General features: G+C 36.4%; 3 protein-coding genes across 3 annotated transcripts; 2 read left to right on the forward strand and 1 right to left on the reverse strand.

The window, feature by feature from the left end:
* Positions 1–572: 572 nt before the first annotated feature.
* Positions 573–4,110, forward strand: LOC132096594 (bcl-2-related ovarian killer protein homolog B). Its single transcript, XM_059502043.1, has 4 exons — positions 573–1,466; positions 1,762–1,890; positions 2,601–2,764; positions 3,414–4,110. The coding sequence occupies exons 1-4, from the start codon at positions 1,229–1,231 to the stop codon at positions 3,531–3,533; spliced, it is 651 nt and encodes a 216-aa protein (XP_059358026.1). The 5' UTR covers positions 573–1,228; the 3' UTR covers positions 3,534–4,110.
* Positions 4,111–5,310: 1,200 nt separating this feature from the next.
* LOC132096595 (F-box only protein 15-like) lies at positions 5,311–12,104 on the forward strand. The gene is made up of 11 exons (XM_059502044.1): positions 5,311–5,429; positions 8,441–8,631; positions 8,722–8,829; positions 8,928–9,032; positions 9,093–9,326; positions 10,021–10,218; positions 10,285–10,411; positions 10,769–10,851; positions 10,940–11,073; positions 11,212–11,333; positions 11,706–12,104. The coding sequence occupies exons 1-11, from the start codon at positions 5,427–5,429 to the stop codon at positions 11,970–11,972; spliced, it is 1,572 nt and encodes a 523-aa protein (XP_059358027.1). The 5' UTR covers positions 5,311–5,426; the 3' UTR covers positions 11,973–12,104.
* A 675-nt stretch (positions 12,105–12,779) lies between these two features.
* agxtb (alanine--glyoxylate and serine--pyruvate aminotransferase b) lies at positions 12,780–17,443 on the reverse strand. Its single transcript, XM_059502045.1, has 12 exons — positions 17,428–17,443; positions 16,877–17,152; positions 16,010–16,202; positions 15,860–15,924; positions 15,639–15,739; positions 15,148–15,218; positions 14,935–15,019; positions 14,752–14,850; positions 14,421–14,490; positions 13,835–13,930; positions 13,615–13,743; positions 12,780–13,534 (listed from the first exon to the last, which is right to left on the reverse strand). The coding sequence occupies exons 2-12, from the start codon at positions 17,129–17,131 to the stop codon at positions 13,427–13,429; spliced, it is 1,272 nt and encodes a 423-aa protein (XP_059358028.1). The 5' UTR covers positions 17,132–17,152; positions 17,428–17,443; the 3' UTR covers positions 12,780–13,426.
* Between the last annotated feature and the right edge of the window lie 785 nt (positions 17,444–18,228).

Raw genomic sequence — 18,228 nt, forward strand, 5'->3', positions numbered from 1 at the left:
TTTGTTTGTAGCTATATAAAGGTCTGTTGCCTCTATTATCTGTGCACTTAAATCTACACTAAATAGATTCATTAGGCTTAACAGCATAATGCGATTGCATAAAAAATAAATGTTCGATAGTTCAAATAGACAACTGCATACAGTAGCCTACTTGGTGCATGAGCAGGATACACCAAATCTATACAATTTGTGATCATTTCACAAGGTATATGGGTCAGAACAATTTTGCTACCCACTGGTTCCACACAAGTACTGTTTGGGTCAGGTTACATTCTTTTAGTTATTTTAATGCAATGAATAGGTCTTAAAACAGTCCTCCTTAGGGATGCATTGAATGAAAATAGCAGTGGCATTCCTGTAAGAATCTCAGTATCAGTGCACATACTCACACTGAGGTGCTCATGAGTCAAACCCAGGACTTTAAAGGGTTGTGTTGGTTTGTAGTGAGAGGATTAGCTCGCTAAACATAGACAGATAATAACCTGGTCAACCACTAGAGCAAAGCATGAATGAACCTCCACTGGTCCTTAGGGAAGAATCATTATATGAAATAAACATCTTATGTGGAGCCTTCACACATACAGTAAGACAAAACACTCCTCTTTTAACACGAGAGTGATTTTCTAAGAAACTAATATTAATATTGCACGCTATAGCCTATGTATGAATTTGATAACCTAGGACATAAAAGAGATGATTAGAATTTATTTTATTTAATAAGACTAAACTACAAGCATTGCACGTGTTGTCAGGATGCCACAGACTGTTTATATTTGGACTAAGCCGTTCACTTGGTTGATTAGAGGTTACCTAAGCGTTCCAGGTAGCGAGAAAATTCGCTTCCAAGTGTCTGATTGAGGGCACAGGCGAACAGCGACCTCAGACAGAAAGATGATGGAAGTAGCTATGTCAGAAAGTCCATTTCGACATCGTGTGTTCTTCTCATGCGAAACAGAAGACTGATGAAAGAGACATTGAAGATGACAAATCGGGCAGCGGAAGTTAGTCGATCGATCGCTCAGAGTAAATCAGTTTGCTAGCTGAGTTGTTCAATTGTAGTTGTCTTCCTGATTGGCTATTTACGTGTCGGCGAACCTGTTTCTGATTTAATTTATCTTGACTTTCGTCGTAGAAATGAGCTGCGTAATGTTAGCGGAGTATGTGGGGTGTCTATGTAGGGATCTTCAACCAGTGAAGTTGCAGTGTTTTGTGCTCGGTTCAAACAAACATGCGGGGCATGAACGTGCGTGAGCGCTCATCCGTGTTCGCCGCCCAGAAGATGATGGAGATAAAGTTTGATCGGACTCCCACGGAAAAAGAGCTCGTCTTTCAGTCCAAGGAACTCTGTAGAGACTTCATTCACTCCAGAATCGTAAGAGAAGGACTAAGTTGGTCAAAAGTCGAGTCTGATCTGCCTGAGCCACACGGAGCTCTTATAGATGTATCTGTGGTGCTGCTAAAACTGGGTAAGAGAACCAGGAGTGAGTGTGAATTGATGCTCTTAACAGGTGTGATGCTATTTTTCTTATTTTTCTTTTCGAATTGTCTTTCATAAACTTATACTGTGATTTATAGCAACTGTGTATTAAGCCAGTAACCACATATTATGTATTTGAGAGGACCAAATGTTGATTCTGTCATTGAAAAACCAATTCTGGTTGACCAGTGGCCTGAATATGGGAAGGCTGGAGGAACATATCCCTCTCACTATAATTTGAGTGTACATTTAAACTGTTTTACAGGTGTAGTTTTGTTTTACAGGTGATGAACTTGAGTGTATGCGCCCGTATGTGTATCGTAATATCGCAAAGCAGCTGAACATCAGTGTAGCAGTGGAGGCTTTGGTGTCAGATGCTTTTCTCTCTGTAGCAACTGAGATCCTAGTCATGGGTAAGTAATCTGGAAGATATTTTAAGACATGTTTTATAGGCAGTGTTTGTGGGCATGATCTCACTGTCCTTGCATTGAAGTGATAAAAAAACAAAAAAAACAAACAAAATTAATAAACAAAAATGAAATCTATGTATCTTGTTATTATGGTTAATTCAGTACCTAATAGGCCATTTTGAGACTAAAAATAAAAATGCACATTTAGTTTAACGACAAGTTCTTCAGTTGTCTTTTTCCGGAACATGGAAAAACCCCTAAAAAGGACATACCCACAGTCTTTCCTTTGTACATATTTGGTCACATATTTTATCTGGGTTCTGCTTCTATTGATGTACATGGTGGTTGCAGTGGAGTCCTAAACCATGGCAGCATCGTTCCACTCTGCCTGATGATCTTCTCGCAGAACTTTCTACATAAGATAAAAAAAAGTTGTAAGGTTTGTGAGGAGTTATCCTTAATGAATGCTAAATATGAAGGAACATAAACAATTGAAATAGTCCTTGACTTGTAACTTGTGAAGCATGGCAGTGTGTAATGTCAGATTTAATGGTGTGAAATAAGGAATGGGTAATTTAAGACTTGCAACCTCATGGAATTCTCATTATAACCTGTTATCTAAAATGCGGTATTATTGTGATTAATGCAAAAGTATTCAAAAATGGATGGCTCGGTTTTCTAGTTCTGCTCATGGAATTGCTTTTACTTTCAAGGGATCACATGGGGCAAAGTGGTGGCCATCTACGCTGTAGCCGCCGGGCTGGCGGTGGACTGTGTGCGGCAGGGCCATCCAGTCATGGTGCACACCATAGTGGACAGTCTGGGCGAGTTTGTGCGTGGGAACCTGGTCCCATGGCTCAAAAACAGAGGAGGATGGGTAAGTGTTCATTCTCTGTATTTGCACCTTCATGAACCAAGACTGGTCCTGACCTCTAGAGGCCACATGAGGAAAGGAAGTATTGTTACCCACCTCTAGATGCTGCCTGTTAGTGCTTTTAATTTTTCTTTGTGCTACTGTAATTCGATACATACTATACCTGTTTTTTGTTTTTTTTATTGTTACTTTTATTCAACGAGGACTCTTTAAATTTATCCAAAGTTACAGTAAAGACATTTATAATGTTACAAAATATTGCTGTTTCAAATAAATGTTCTTGGTTTGTATCATGGTTTAAACAAAAGTGCTAAAAAAGTGCTGTGTATTATCATCACATTGTATTATCATACAATGTGATGATAATAAGAAATGTTTCTTGAGCAGCAAATCAGCATATTAGATTGATTTCTGAAGAATCATGTGACACTGAAGACTGGAGTAATGATGCTGAAAATTCAGCTTTGCATCGCAGGAATAAATTGCAATTTAAAATACATAAAAAATGTCAAAACAGCTATTTTAAACCATTGAACATTTTTCTGATCCAATAAATGCAGCCCTGGTGAGATTATTTTTTTTAAATATTTTTGACCCCAACCTTTGTGATATGTAAGCGTGTCACATGTTTCCTTTTCATCTATCTTTCCAGCGGGACATTTTAAAATGTGTGGTGAACATGGACTCTAGAGCTCATGCCCACTGGTTATCAACAGCTGTGTTCACATGGAGGAAATTCTTAAAGACCATGTACATCTACCTGACGAAGTAACCTCGTGCAGGAAATCATCCTGTTGACTGAGAACTGGATCTTTCCTTCCCAGGACTGTTTGAATGGTCCTTTGTACCGTTCTTGGAGCAAACGGCCCTTCACAAAGGACAAAGCACGGCACCCGGGTTCAACTGCACATTTATCCCCTTACCTTTTATTATTTCTTTAAAATACACTATGTATAGACTCAAACAAATACTATGAGCTGACATTGTGGGGGTGTGGGGACGGCACTGTGAAGGAATGTGTGCTATATTCATTGCTGGAGCTACATAATATTTGTCTTCCTTAGTTTAAACTGACCCAGAAATATGGTATGCCGGTATTTGAGCTCTTTTTGTGCTGACACATTGTGTGGATTCCTTCCACTAAAGTTTTATACTGAATATCTGTGGTGATGAGTGAAACATTTTCATGTTTGACAATCTTCAGATTTTTATTTTTACAAAATTGCTTAAAATGATGTTTGGAGTGTCACTTTGCACTTTCAGTTGTACAGTTTGTGTGGTGTGTGAAACACTGTTGTCACCAGCTGTATACATCCTAAAATAAAGATTTTAATGTGTAAACTGAGAAAGATGTTAAACATTTATTAACAGAAAGGGTCCCAGTGGTCATGGAAAACCTGGAAATATCAGAGAAATTATAAATGTTTTCCCCCTGAGAAAGGGTATTATAAGTCACACGCATGTCTATAGTGACATTTAGTGAAAAGGGTTTTGGGTTGGTGGGTTTTGCCCACCAGAACTGCATTTATTTGATCAGAAATACAGTAAAAAAACAAAAGGTACTATAGTTAAAAAGTATTAAAAAATTAAAGTAGTAGTTTTGTACTTTATATGTTGACTCCTATCTCCAGTGTCACATGATCCTTGATGATTCTATTAGTGAATTAATGTATCCCCAATGAAATACCATTAAACATAAATACTAAAAGCTTCTTGATTTATGACTGGACAGAAAAAATAATTTTCGTCAAAGAGTTTGCAATGAACAAAACTAAACACAATTTAAAGGTGCAATGTGTAATATTTACATCGATCTATTTAAACAAATGTATATAACTATGTTTTCAGAGGTGTATAAAGACCTTTCTTAATGAACCATTATGTTTTTATTACCTAAGAGTGAGCAATTTCTATCTACATGCACCGCGGGTCGCCTATCATGGATGTCTTCACCATGTTTGTACAGTAGCCCTAAACGGACAAACTGCTCTATAAAGCGTTTCATCACTTTGTTGTTTTTGCGAATAAAACACTGACACAGTGATGAACAAGTACATTAACATTTGAAATAACATTGATTTATTGAATAATTAAGTAAATCCTTGATTTACCATTGTAAAGAAATCTCATTGCTCTCCTTTGTCTTTACCGGCAAAATCTTTACCTGTGTCGCCACCATAGCTTCTCTAAAGGGAGGGGTGAGTGGGGGACTGAGCCGTTGGTTGCAATTCTCCACCTCACCGATAGATGCCGCTAAAAAAACACAGTGCACCTTTAAATTTGAAAAGACAATTTCACATTTTTATTGTAACTGCTCTACATTATACAAAATGAGTGACCCCTTTATATATTGTAAAAATATTTGCAAAGCTTGTTTTGTTGGGAAGACAGGTCAGATCACATCTATTAATTTAGATAACATTCTTACTCACAGAAATATTACCATCACCCACAGGTTGCTATATATAAACCATCAATATTTTTTGTCAGGCGAGTACATTAGTACACATCTTCCTCCCACATGACAGCCAGTTAATCAGTCCTGTGGTAAGTGATGTGCAAATGCTGCGTCAGAGGCTGTCCTTCCAGTGCCATAGAGATTGTCTGTTCCAGTCTTCCATCCGGCTTCAACTGGATGTGCCTGGAGATCTGATCAAAAATCACAATGGTTAGTGGAACATTTATTCTAATTACTATGCCAGTTCAGCAATATTCAAGACATATTTTCTTTATGAAAATATCACTTCTCAAGAGATTTTTGTTTTATTAATCTGACATGGTGCACGATGAACATTTTGAGTGATGAGACCTGTTGAACATAAGGCTGCTTGGCAAAAGATGTTCTAGCCAAGGCAGTACTGTGCAGAGTCAGCTGCTGTCCAGTGAGTTCCCCCTCTTCAATCTCCACAAGACCTGGAAGAGGTATAAGCAATTGATTTAAAAAATACATGGTACTATAGACAGTGCTGGATTGATTACTTTCAAATGTAGTTAGTAATGTACTCTGACTACTTTTTGATTATTTTAAGAATCCGTTCGAATAGGATTATCATATAAGAAAATAATATATTGTGTGTAAAAAAAAACTAGAAACTAGTCATATAAAATTAGTTATATACACTACCAGTCAAAAGTTTTCAGTAAGATTTTTGTTTTTTAAAGAATTCTCTTCTGCTCACCAAGCCTGCATTTATTTGATCCAAAATACAGCAAATACTATTTAAATAATATTCAAAATAGCTGCTGTCTATTTGAATATGTTTTAAAATGTAATTGATTCCTGTGATTTCAAAGTTGAATTTTTTTTTTAAGCAACGTTACTCCAGTCACATGATCTGATAAAGTATAACAAAATTATAAAGAAAGAAAATATAAACTTTTATCAACATCAAGGACCCTAAACTGGATGTTGTGCAGGAAAAGAAGAGGGTCCATAAGTGAATGAAAAAGTTAATCATTAATATAAATGAATAGAGGTAATATATTCATAGAATGTAAATAAACATATAAACACTCGAACACTAAAATGAAATATTTTATTTATCTACATACATTTCATGTGACCATTAACAGAGAATCAATTTATTATGAATGTATGTGTTGCCATTGTGTATATAATATGTAAACATTTAATCAATAAAAGTAGCTGTAGTCTGATTATGAGTATTTTAAGTAACAATCCAATTACAAGTATTTAATTTTTGGAATCTGATTACATAAGAAATAAAAATAAAAAAACAGCAAATCAAACACCTGAGTTCTGTGCAATGATGAAAGCCACCCTGTTGGTGCCTGGCTGAATCCTAATGAATCCACACTCCCTGTGAAGTGGCTTTTTGCTCTCAGCATGGAATGCATTAAATCTGAAATAAATTTAATAAATTCTGACTGTATGTCTGTGGGTCAGAACATGGCATAATAAAGTAAAACCTCTGGGTTGTTTTGTTACTTACATAAAATTGATCACGGGTTGTCCTACATGTGAGAAATGAAGAGTCTCTGTGTAACGAAAAGGCGTTATGGAGGGGAAGGATCCCTCCCCGGGCTCATCTGACCGCCAGGTTCCCAGGAGCCAGTCCAGCGATAGCACCGCGGGGTTCATCTCCGCTGCGGAAACACGGAGGCCACGGGAAATAAAGTCGAAGCACGCTTGTCCGTGATGTGAACTATGTTCACTATAACGTTCTAATGCACCTGCTGATTATTAAATGCATGTTTTGTTTTAATGGTATTACGTTTGACATATGCACTACAGACGACAGCTCGGAAATCCACTAGAAATAAGACAAATCAGGTGTTAATGAATTTAAATGGAACCATCATATTGTCCTACGTTACCAGAAAGATTGAATGGACATGACTGTATAAAAACAGGTTTGCCATCACAGTGCGTGTCTTCTTCCTGATTAAACACTAGGAGTTCTGGGAGATGTAGTTATTAGGCGCTCTATCGATAGCCTACACTTGACGCGGATCAAGTTGAAGAACGAAGATTAGAACAACTTTGCTCCTCTACGCCTTTTACTGTAGGCTATAGCTCATTGAATATAAATATATATATGCAGGTCTATGCTATGTGTGTAATATATATATATATATATATATATATATATATATATATATATATATATGCAGGCCTATGTATGTATGTATGTATGTATATTTAGGTGTTAAATCAAGTTAACAAAATACAGGCTCGTCTACAAATAACTGAAATGGTAAATAATAATGACTTAATGAATAAAAAGACTTTTTTTTATTTAAGAGGATTTAAGAGTACGGACAAGAGTATAGGTTAAATATAGGCTACTTGCGTCATTACATTGAGAAAAAAACACACACAGGGAGAACAAAAACAAATTGCTTCAGTTTATTTTCCGTGATGTACTTTCATTTTACTTTTATAAAAGTACACGTTTACTTTTATTATATTTAAACACACGTTACGCCACCCATAAAAATAAAAACACAAGATTAAACAGCATAAAAAGAAAATAAAGCTACTAATATCTAGGCTACATAGTACCAGTCAACTATTAATAGTAAATTTTTTATTGTCAAAAACTTTGAGAATCCAATATAACAGACACAAGATTTAAAACATTGTTAATTTAAATTTTGATTTGAAAATTTTACTTCGATATAATTGTATTATGATATTGTTATAGGCTATTATTTTTGATATGATAGGTAAATTGATAGCCTGAATGCACTGTAAGTCGCTTTGGATAAAAGCGTCTGCTAAATACATACATTTAATTTTAATTTAATTTTAATTTTTAATTTATTTTTACATTTTGATTTGACATAATTTTACTTCAGTGTATAATTTTACTATTGTTATAGGCTTTTTTTTGGTAAATATTTTTATACTGGTACATGCCCTTTTATTTCTGCAGAATGGGTTTATGATCCAAATGGTCAAACATTTAATTTCATTAAAGCTGTGGAAGTGTTTATAATAGAAAAAAAAAACATATATACAGCACAACACAAGACGTCAGCTATTCATGTAAAATTCATACAGAATTAAAATTCATTAACATGATTTAAATTAAATGTGTTATATTTAAATTCTGATTTGATATTTGAATTGTAACTTACCTCTAAAATCATCAGTTACTTTCTAACTAATATAAAACCTAAGTCTAAAGAGTCAGCGATCTTTTTTCCCTCTAGCGAAGTTGTCGTGTGAGGTCAAAGGCCAGCAGAGTAATCAGTAAAGAGAGTGAGCTCAAACACCTTGAACTCATCATGGCTACCGGTCTTGTCGAGTTTCTCCTCAATTTAAGACGAGGCCTTGTGAAAGATGAAGAAAATTCACCTGCACGTGGAGGTACTCGGGTTGGGGAATCCTCTCGTGCGAGAAGGTAGGCAGTCGAGTCGCGTTGGATACCAATTAGATGATGACGACACACTTCATACAGGTAGACTGGACGTTTATTCTCCATTTGTCATAGGCGGAGAGATGACACCTCAATGCCGACGCCTTTGCAACGTGAACCGTGTAAAACTCGGCCTGCGTTTGAACTTTGCGCAAAGGGCAGCCATGGAAATTATATGGAAAGGCAAGTTAATCCACGTGCAAATATTTAAATTTGCATAAGATGTATATTATTGCATATAAGACAGTAAAGCTGTACTGCATGTTATGTGTCCATCTTAGACTTCCTTCTGAGATCATCTTGAAGATCTTTTCCTTTCTGGATGCCTCCTCTCTGTTCAACATCAGCTTTGTCAACAAGCGGTTTCATGATCTGGCCAACAGCAAGTGAGTTACTGATATAAATCTTTTGAATAAGGAATATTATATATTAACATGGACGTCCAGTGCTCTGTGGTCTGTGTTGTATGCTTCTGAGATTGAAAAGAAAATGTGGAGACCCCCAGTAAGCATGATGAAAGAAGCAGTGAGCAGCACAGTTGTGGAGGAGAAGCCTGCTGGATACTGGAAGAAGCTGCTGCTCAAGGAGATGGCCGGCTACAAGGACACCATGTGGAAAACAGAGCTAAAACACATGAACCCGCACACGGGCATGCCAGCTCTGACGGAGCATGTCCTCAGGTAGAACATAAGCGCTCGATGCTTTTCAACAGGGCAGAAAGATATCTTTTCCTGTTATGCTTATGATTAGTTCTACACAAAAACATTTTCATTACTTGTGTAATGTGCATTTTTAATTAATGACACCGAGCAGTAGACCGTATAAGTAATTTAACCCATTTATCAAAACCAAAAATGTATGAATGCATGAAAATATCAACTGAAGAGACATTTATTTGAGAAAAGAAAAAAAAGCATTACAAGCTATGCATTTATGAAAACTTGTTCACCCTCAGTCCAAGATGTAGATGAGTTTTTCTTTATCAGAGCAGATTCTGAGAACTTTAGCATTACATCACGTGCTCACCAATGGATCTTCTGCAGTAAATGGGTGCCATCAGAATGAGAGTCCAAACAGCTGCTAAAAACACATGACTCCAGTCCATCAGCTAATGTCTTGTGTAGTGAAAAGCTGCGTATTTGAAAAAAAAATCTAATACATCAGTGAGATCCATAATATTTGATCCAGTGAAAAAGTCAGTCCTCCCACATCATATTTTTTAGAATGCACATTCCTGTCCTGAGGGTGAATGAATACATTTTCAGAAAATGTTCATTTATGGGTGAAAATGTTCATTTTCTGGCTGTCAAATGTTTTTATAACATGTCCACAGTGAAAATGAGGAAATACACCTGTGCTTGCTGTGTTTTACAGGAGGTTAGACATTCAGTGGGAGATCACCCTCACAAATAGGAACGGACGGGAAATTGTCTATAAGCAGACGCACACTTTCTTTGAAGATTCATCGGTTACAGTGTGCTGGAACCATGGTGTCTGGCCACTCATGTACACTCTTAATACCCTGCAGCTTCATGGAATAATGTGTCCGGCTTCACCAGCTCCAGGAGACAAGTAAGAAACATCTGAATGATCTGAAGCATAATACATACTCCTCTGACTAATGCCTATCATGTGCAGGCCAAGGTGGCGCTCTCTGATTCGCAAGACGGCTTTGCAAAGAACAGGACGTTGGTCGTTCTTTGGTGCTGACAGGCTTGTGAAGGTGCTGCAGTTTGATAAAGGGATCATCATCGGGCTCTGGCGGGTATGTTGATTTATTTAGCCAAGTTCTATTAGGGATGCACAGTACAGTATTTCAGTACTATATTGATTATCGGTCAATATTGCAGTTGTATATGTGTGTATATTAATACCCTACATTTTAATGTTAGGGTGCCTAAATTAACTTGCAGCATTTAAAATGATTTTTATTTTTTTTGGATTTAGAAAAGATAGTGTAGAATTTTCATATTTCCATGGAAATAATAATCTAAATGACTTGACTGGTGTATCCTTATTATAAAACATTCAGATTTGTTTTTTAAATACTGAATTTATATAGTTATTGAAAACCTAATCCTGTCTATGTTTTTGTTTTTATCTTATTTTGTGGTGTTTGTAGGGCAATTGGAAAATTGCTTTCATCATGGTGAACCTGCACTTCCACAAACTGATTGAAAGAAGTCTTCTCGGGTCAAGATTTTGGTACACAACTCTTAATGGTTATTTATTTGATAAAGTTGATAACATGTCACACAGTCCCTTAACATAGTGTATTTGTTCACATCAATAGTCCCTACATGCCTGCAGATGACAGTGCTGTGGACCCTGACTGTAGCCGCCATGGATACACTCTGCACATTGTGCTTCACAATCCAGTTCGGCAAATCCTGTGTCGGCGTTTTTCCCCACTGTACACCCGCAGAGGTAAATATATAACATTTTTGTAAACCCATTTTTACTTTTATTCCCCTCCGTAGTCTGATTTTCAAAAATATTTTGAACAGTGTTTTGATACTGAAATTATATATGTGAATAATATGAATGTTCCTGGGCTTCACACAGTGATGCCACAAAGGGAATTTGTGCAGTTAATCGCCATTGATTTCGCTAATGTATCCGAGCACGTGCCTGTGGCGAAGATCAGTCTTCCATGGCAAGCAGAGGGATTGAAGGGAGAAGTTGAGGTACCTAGGATTAATTTCTGATACTTATGCTAATCGGACACTTTATTTAGACTTAATTTCTCCCTGGAAATGACTGGTTGGTTAGTGCTGGCATGCTATTCTAAGGATACGGTCTATAAATAAATTGGTAGGTTTCATGCTGTTTACAACATTGGGAACATAAACAAGGCCAAATACTGAAAGTCTGAAATTAAACTCACTTTAAGTGCAGCTTTGAGTTGATAACTGGATTTACAAATTGAGAATGTAGCAATAGCTGAAATGATGCTGCCACACTGTTTGTGTATTTTAGTTAGATATGCATGTCCTTAACTTGCTTCCTTTATCAAGGAATGATAAAAACAACAATGTTTGCTTGCTCCACATATCCAGCGGTGCTGCATGATGACTCTGACGGTGCTGGATGAGGCTCAGCGTCCCTTCTGGTGTGCGAGTTCTACTGTAAAAATGTACAGTAGACAAAGAGTGCTAGAGTTGGAGTACGAAGGTGAGCAGTTCATCGTCCTTTACGAGGATGCCGAGGGGAAGGTCAAAATGACCTTCGTGTGGATGGAGGAGGTTCAGCACTACTTTTTGGTGCAGTTAGTTACTATCTTTCCAGCAGACAAAGTGCAAAGGCACTTTAGTGGAGAATGTTGAAACCGTTGCGATGCCTAGCTGGTTTATGTTTAGAAAAGTTGCAATGATTCTGGCAGTGCTTTTAGTTGTAAAGATTCAAAGGTGATTTTTGGAATACATATCATTTTTCTAGCTTATTTGTTTCTTGTTCATGTAAATTAGCTTTTTGGCAGTTTGTTCATGTAGATGTCTGAAATGTTTTGTCGAGTTTCAGAGGCACTGAGTTTTTACTTGAATGTTTTGTTTTTCTGGAAATGCCAAAGCACGATTTTTATTTTAGTACCAATTTAAATTTGGTAAATGTTGTTCAACTTTTTATTTTTGGCATTATGTTTCTCATTGTTAGTTTCAAAAGGAGAATAAATAACACAATGGTTTGAAAGTCCTGTGTACTGTTACTGAACTCCCATTGTAAACCCAAATGATCAAATAATATTAATGATTTATTTCTCTGTTATGTTTTTATAAAGGTCATTCAAGTGCTGGAGTGATGCAATGGGAGGCATAATGTACAATTTCTAATCGGCTAAAATTCTTCCTCATTATACCAACCATTGTGAAACATCATATACAGTGTTGGGGATTATAAGTAATGTTAGTTATGTAATCAGATTACTTTTTTCAAGTAACTAGTAAAGTATCGGATTACTTTTTAATTTTTAGAAGGAAATATCTGAGTGACTTTTTTAAATAAGTAACACTAGTTACTTTGTTTCCCATGTATTGACTGACAGCTCTCGTGTTGCCATTTTGAGAGAAATCGGGAGTAAGTACAGAGGCGTTGGGTGTGCTGTGTGAACCTGTTCATATTCAGTCTAGAACTACAGTAACATGTATTTACTCATCTCTCTGCACAAAAACAGATTCGGTATTCCTCAAAATTAATAAAACGTCAAATGCAAACTTAGAATATTATACCAACCTGCAATAATTAGATATGCAGAGATATATAATTTTTGTATATAATCCCATTTTGTTAACCAGTGTCTTTGCTACTGCCTTGATGATCCAACTCAACCATACTTATAAGCAAAAATTACACATTTGTCATTGCTGAATAGTGTCTGATCTTTCTTCTCTTCTTCATATTCATCAAGCAATTTGTTTGAGCTGCGCCCTCTACTGTACAGACGTGAATTTACACTTCCTTTAGCCCGAGGTGTATTCATTTCACTTTTGCTGTGAAAGGAGTTTTACATTTGTAAAAGAAAGAACTTTTTTTTGTATTAAAAACAAACAAGCAAGCCCTGCCCAGATTAAAAAAGTAATGCAAAAGTAACGTAACGCATTACTTTCCATAAAAAGTAACAAACTTTTTTTAGGAAGTAATGCAATTTTGAAATGAATTGCTTTTAAAAGTAACTTTCCCCAACACTGCTCATATATAATAACTCTTCCTTTACATTAGTGTGTAATTTTCACACTACAAGCATCACCATATGAAACTGCAACAATATATAGGTCAACCGTTTTCTTCAGGCTTTGGACATTCGACACTGCTTTAAAGCGTCTTCCAGAGCTGCGAGAGCCATTCCAGCATTGGCCTTGTTGCAGTTGTATCCCATGAGCCCAATCCGCAATACCTAGAAAACAGTTGAGTGGATGATAATTCAGTCATGTTGTTGAATGTGTTATCATTTATCATTGACAAGCTTTTACTCACCATGCCAACAGTGGGCCCTAGACCTCCTGTAAACTCGATTTGGTGTTGCTTCATTATGTAAGCCAGCAATTCTTTCCAGTTATACCCTTCAGGGATGGCAATGGTGGTGACGGAGGGTAATCTCAGATCCTTCAGGAATGGATATGTATTTTAATTGCTTTCTCTTTTAGGTTATATTATTGTTTGGAGAATTAATACAAATGAAGTCACCAAAAGTTACCTTGTCCTTGATGAACAGTTTCAAGCCCAGGTCCTCCAAACCCTTCCAGAGATACTCTGCAACTTCTGTGTGATGCTTCCATGAGTTCTCAAGACCCTTGAGCAGACATTTTAGAAGTATTAGATACGAGTGATTATTAATTTCAAATGTTACAAAAGTACTGAATCAGCAGAGCAGCATATTACAATGTTTTCGAAAAGGATGTGTGACACTGGAGTAATGGCTGCTGAAAATTCAGTTTTGCCATCACAGGAAAATATAATATTTAAAATTGTTGAAATAGAAAACAGTTGTTTTAAATTGCAATATTATTTCACAATATCACTGTTTTACTGTATTTTGGGAGAGCGTGCGAAGACAAATACAGAGCGTTTGAATGGCAGTGTATGTGACATCACAGATCTGTCAATCTAAACACCCGGCCTGTTACAGTTCAAACAAAAATACATGGTTGAGAAAACAAGCAGTAGGTCCTATAATTGTAGACTTTGGGACCACAAGGTTAACCATCAAAGAGTGAGCTATAATGATGAGCAAGGTGGTAAATGTTTACTTTGAGTACAAAATAAACACATCTAGCCCCTACCGTTTCAGCAAGGATGGCTAGACTTTCCCTCAGAGCAAAGAAACCAGACACAGGTCCTGTGTGATGGTATCTGAAACACAGTTTAGTGTTAACTTTAGACAATCCTTAACTCAATCCACACTACAGGAGTGCCAAACTCAGCTTATGGAGAGCCACAGCCCTACAGAGTTTAGCTTCTACCCTAATTAAGTCCTTCAGGTTTATTTATAAACTACAGTATGGGAAGTGTGTTGGAACTAAACTCCCCAGGAGTGGCACTGCAGGAATAAAGTTTTGCAACCATGCTCTACTAGGTCTCACAAAGGCAAAAGTTTGCATTTACAGTACTTACATTCTATCTGGCTTGCCGTCATTGCCCCAGTAATTGGATAAGTGGGTCATATCAAGGAGGTAGGATACTGGCTTTGTTTTCCTGTTAAACATCTTGTGGCTATATCACATTTGAGAAAAAATTAATAACATTTTTAAATGTTTGAATGACTCAATGTGTGCAAGCACAAACATTTCTTCTCACCATGCCCTTTCACTGAATGAAATGGGTGCTGTGCCGGGTGGAGCATTCAAGGCTTTTTGGGAACCAGTATAGAGAATATCAATATCTATGAAGGAAAAAGGTTTGAACGGTTGAATTCAATCTAGATTTCGAATATGTACTTGGTAAATGACAATGTGGTTTCATGCTCATAAAATGTTATATTTAAATAACTTCATATTTTGATCCACTCACTTTGTTGGTCCATTAAAAGCGGTGCAGCTCCCAGTGACGCCACTGAATCCACTAAGAGCAAACAGTTGTATCTGCATAGACAAAACCATGCAAGAGACGTATAATGAAGTTAAGGATAGCTTGAAAAGAGGATTTGGGGGAGCAGTAGACAATACAGATATTTAACTTTAAAATTCTTGTTGCACAGGTTCTTTCCAATGTTGTATATGTGAAAAATATGTAAAGTAAAATACTAGTAATACCGTGTACTTGTAATGTAGAAAGTAATCCTCCCTTTTATTTTACCTTTACTTTCTTAACATTATTCTTGAATGAATACTTATTGCTTTTTTATGTATTTTATTTATGTTTAGCAAATAATCAGTTGTCAGAAGTGTATCTGTACAGTCTGCACCAATCAGACATTTTTGCATGTAAAAAAAGATTTTACAAAAAAGCACTATAAAAGTAGCGTAATAACTTGTGCAACAGTGATTGTAGAATATTCTTACTTGTGACAAATATCACCAACGCCATCCACTGGGTGCACCAGACCAGATGATGACTCTCCATGTGTGAGAAAGAAAAGAACTGGCTTGTGTTTAGCCAGAGCCTGTAGAATGTAAAATGCTGGTTATAGAGCAGGGGTTTGCTTTACTAGTCATACCAACTTACAGTGGCATATGGAATTAAAATATGTATTATCACTAATAGTATAGTTATGTAGTTTCACCTGTTCAATTTCTGCATTTGTAAAATGTCCTCCAGGTGTTTTCACCAAGGTGTGAACCTTTGCACCTGGGAAAACAAAGATGTTAAACAGTAAGCATGCTCTCATACCCTCTACAAATAAGGGGGAATTACAATAGAACGCCATTTATACCCATCCGCTCAGCAATTTCTGCAACTCGTTCTCCCCAGATTCCATTGATGGCAACGAGAACGCTTTCTCCAGGCTCCACAATGTTGAAGACTGCACACTCCATTGCTGTGTGTCCAGAGCCACTCATGGCCAGTGTCATGTTGTTACTGGTCTGAAAAGCATACTGGATTCCCTTCTTGATGTCATTCATAATCTGTGACAAAATATGTGCAGTGACTGTTAGAATCCTCCAAACATCTAATTTTACACACATGCAGCTCTGATACCAAAACTACACCGTCAATATATTGTTTTTTTGGCCTAGATCTATTATTCCAACATTTGATTTGAAAAACTTGATTCATTTGGATTTTTTTTTTAAATAAAAAATGAAGCTATTTGTAGATTCTGCTGTTGTTAAAACAAATGTCGTTTGACATGATTAGATTTATTTCTTAAAAAACAAAGCAATGAAGCGCTTTAAGATTGTTTTTAAGATCTTATAGCATTAAAATGTAAAGTATTTAAATTATTTCTTACATTTTGTTGCATACTTAAATTTGACTTAATATAGCTTCTTATAGAAAGGTTTTGAATATAAATATTTAAAGAACGCATAGGCCTAAGCATTTAAAGATGATGATGAAATTTTTTTAAGGAAATGTTTTAAGTGGTTTTGTAACTTTTTGCTTAGCTAAACTACAGATCTTTACATGTATTTTGATCATTAAATTACTGTTTAAATTTGTTGTTTAAATTGTTTTGTTGAAATATTGGTTTAACATTACACAAAACCACAATATTGTTTTTTTTTTTTTTTTTTTTTTTTTTACAATTGATTCATGTTAAAGTTTTAAAATGTGCGTTAAAATGTAACGTGAGATTTACCCCGAACATTTCCGAATGCATGTGACCTATTATAGGTCTCCCTCCTGCTGCTAAAATGCGAGGCGGCACATTGGAGGGTCCTGGTCCAAACAGGTACCGGAATGGAGCCTCGAGCGGCCGGAGCATGCACGCTGGTGGCGGGATGGTGACAGAGGACATCCCGCGGTGGACGCCGTGTCTGGTGGACCGCGCGCTTTCCAAAGGCACCTGCTGCGTCAAGCGCGCACACCTGGATAGGACGCTCCTCGGCATCATGTTTACTCTCTATGCTGGTAGCTAGAAAGACAAAACTTTGCGTTTTTCCAACATTTTAAACAAATGGGTCTTTGACCCCTGCACACAGAGCAACATGCGTCATGGCACAAATTGCCCCCACCTTTCATCTTCCAAATAAGGTATAACGGTCCAGAGGTGGATATGAGAGAGCGTAATAACAAAATAGAAAAGGGTGTTAGGCTAAATATGGAGAGGGTTTCCTGTATTATTATATTAGGCTGTATGTTTTTGTCTTTAAATCAATATTTTTCCTGACACCTCACAAAAATACTTACACAGAACACACGTGTTCATCTGAACTTTTTCACAGAGTTGTACTGCCCTGTGCCTTCAATTAGTCAAGGGATTTCAATCAAGTATTGTATATTTTTAATATCCAAATTTACCAGTATTTTTAGATTTCTAGACATTGTAAATTTGTTTCATAGTCTACTGTTTAAGTTATCTTAAAAACCCTGTAGTAATAATGTCTGTCCCTCTTCAGCTTTGTTTACATCCCGGTGAGGTCATCTATTGATTCATTCATTCTCCACTTGTTTACCAGCTCAGAGAAGGAGTGTACCTTTCTCAATAGTTGATTGGCTGATGTGAAGAAATACACACACACACACACACACACACACACTGATAAGACCAACTCACATTTTATTTGTCCTTTGCATGGTCAGTGCAGCACATGGTATTAAATGTGAGCAAATTAGTGTAAACTTTTGCACACATTTTTTAAAATCCTTATATTTCAGCTTAAAAACTTTTAGCAATTTTGTTATTGTAAGAATCATTTCATTCTTTTCTCTTTTTGTGTGTTTATAAACGGCAAAATTATTATAACTTTTTTTTTACATTGCCTAAGAACTAATTTAGGTAGTATCTAATATATAATGGCAAACAGGAAGTTGTTCACATTATTTGCATTTGAATAATTCATTTCTACGAAAGTCTGTATCTGTTAGTAAGTTTGTATTTTTGTACAGGGCCGGAGTTGGACTTATTTTCAGCCCTGGAGTTTCATGCCTTAGACCGGCCCACTTTAGTTCACAACTGGCCTATTAAAATATTGTAATTAAGACCTCAGT

Source organism: Carassius carassius, chromosome 20, assembly GCF_963082965.1.
Source record: "Carassius carassius chromosome 20, fCarCar2.1, whole genome shotgun sequence".
Taxonomy (NCBI): Eukaryota; Metazoa; Chordata; class Actinopteri; order Cypriniformes; family Cyprinidae; genus Carassius; species Carassius carassius.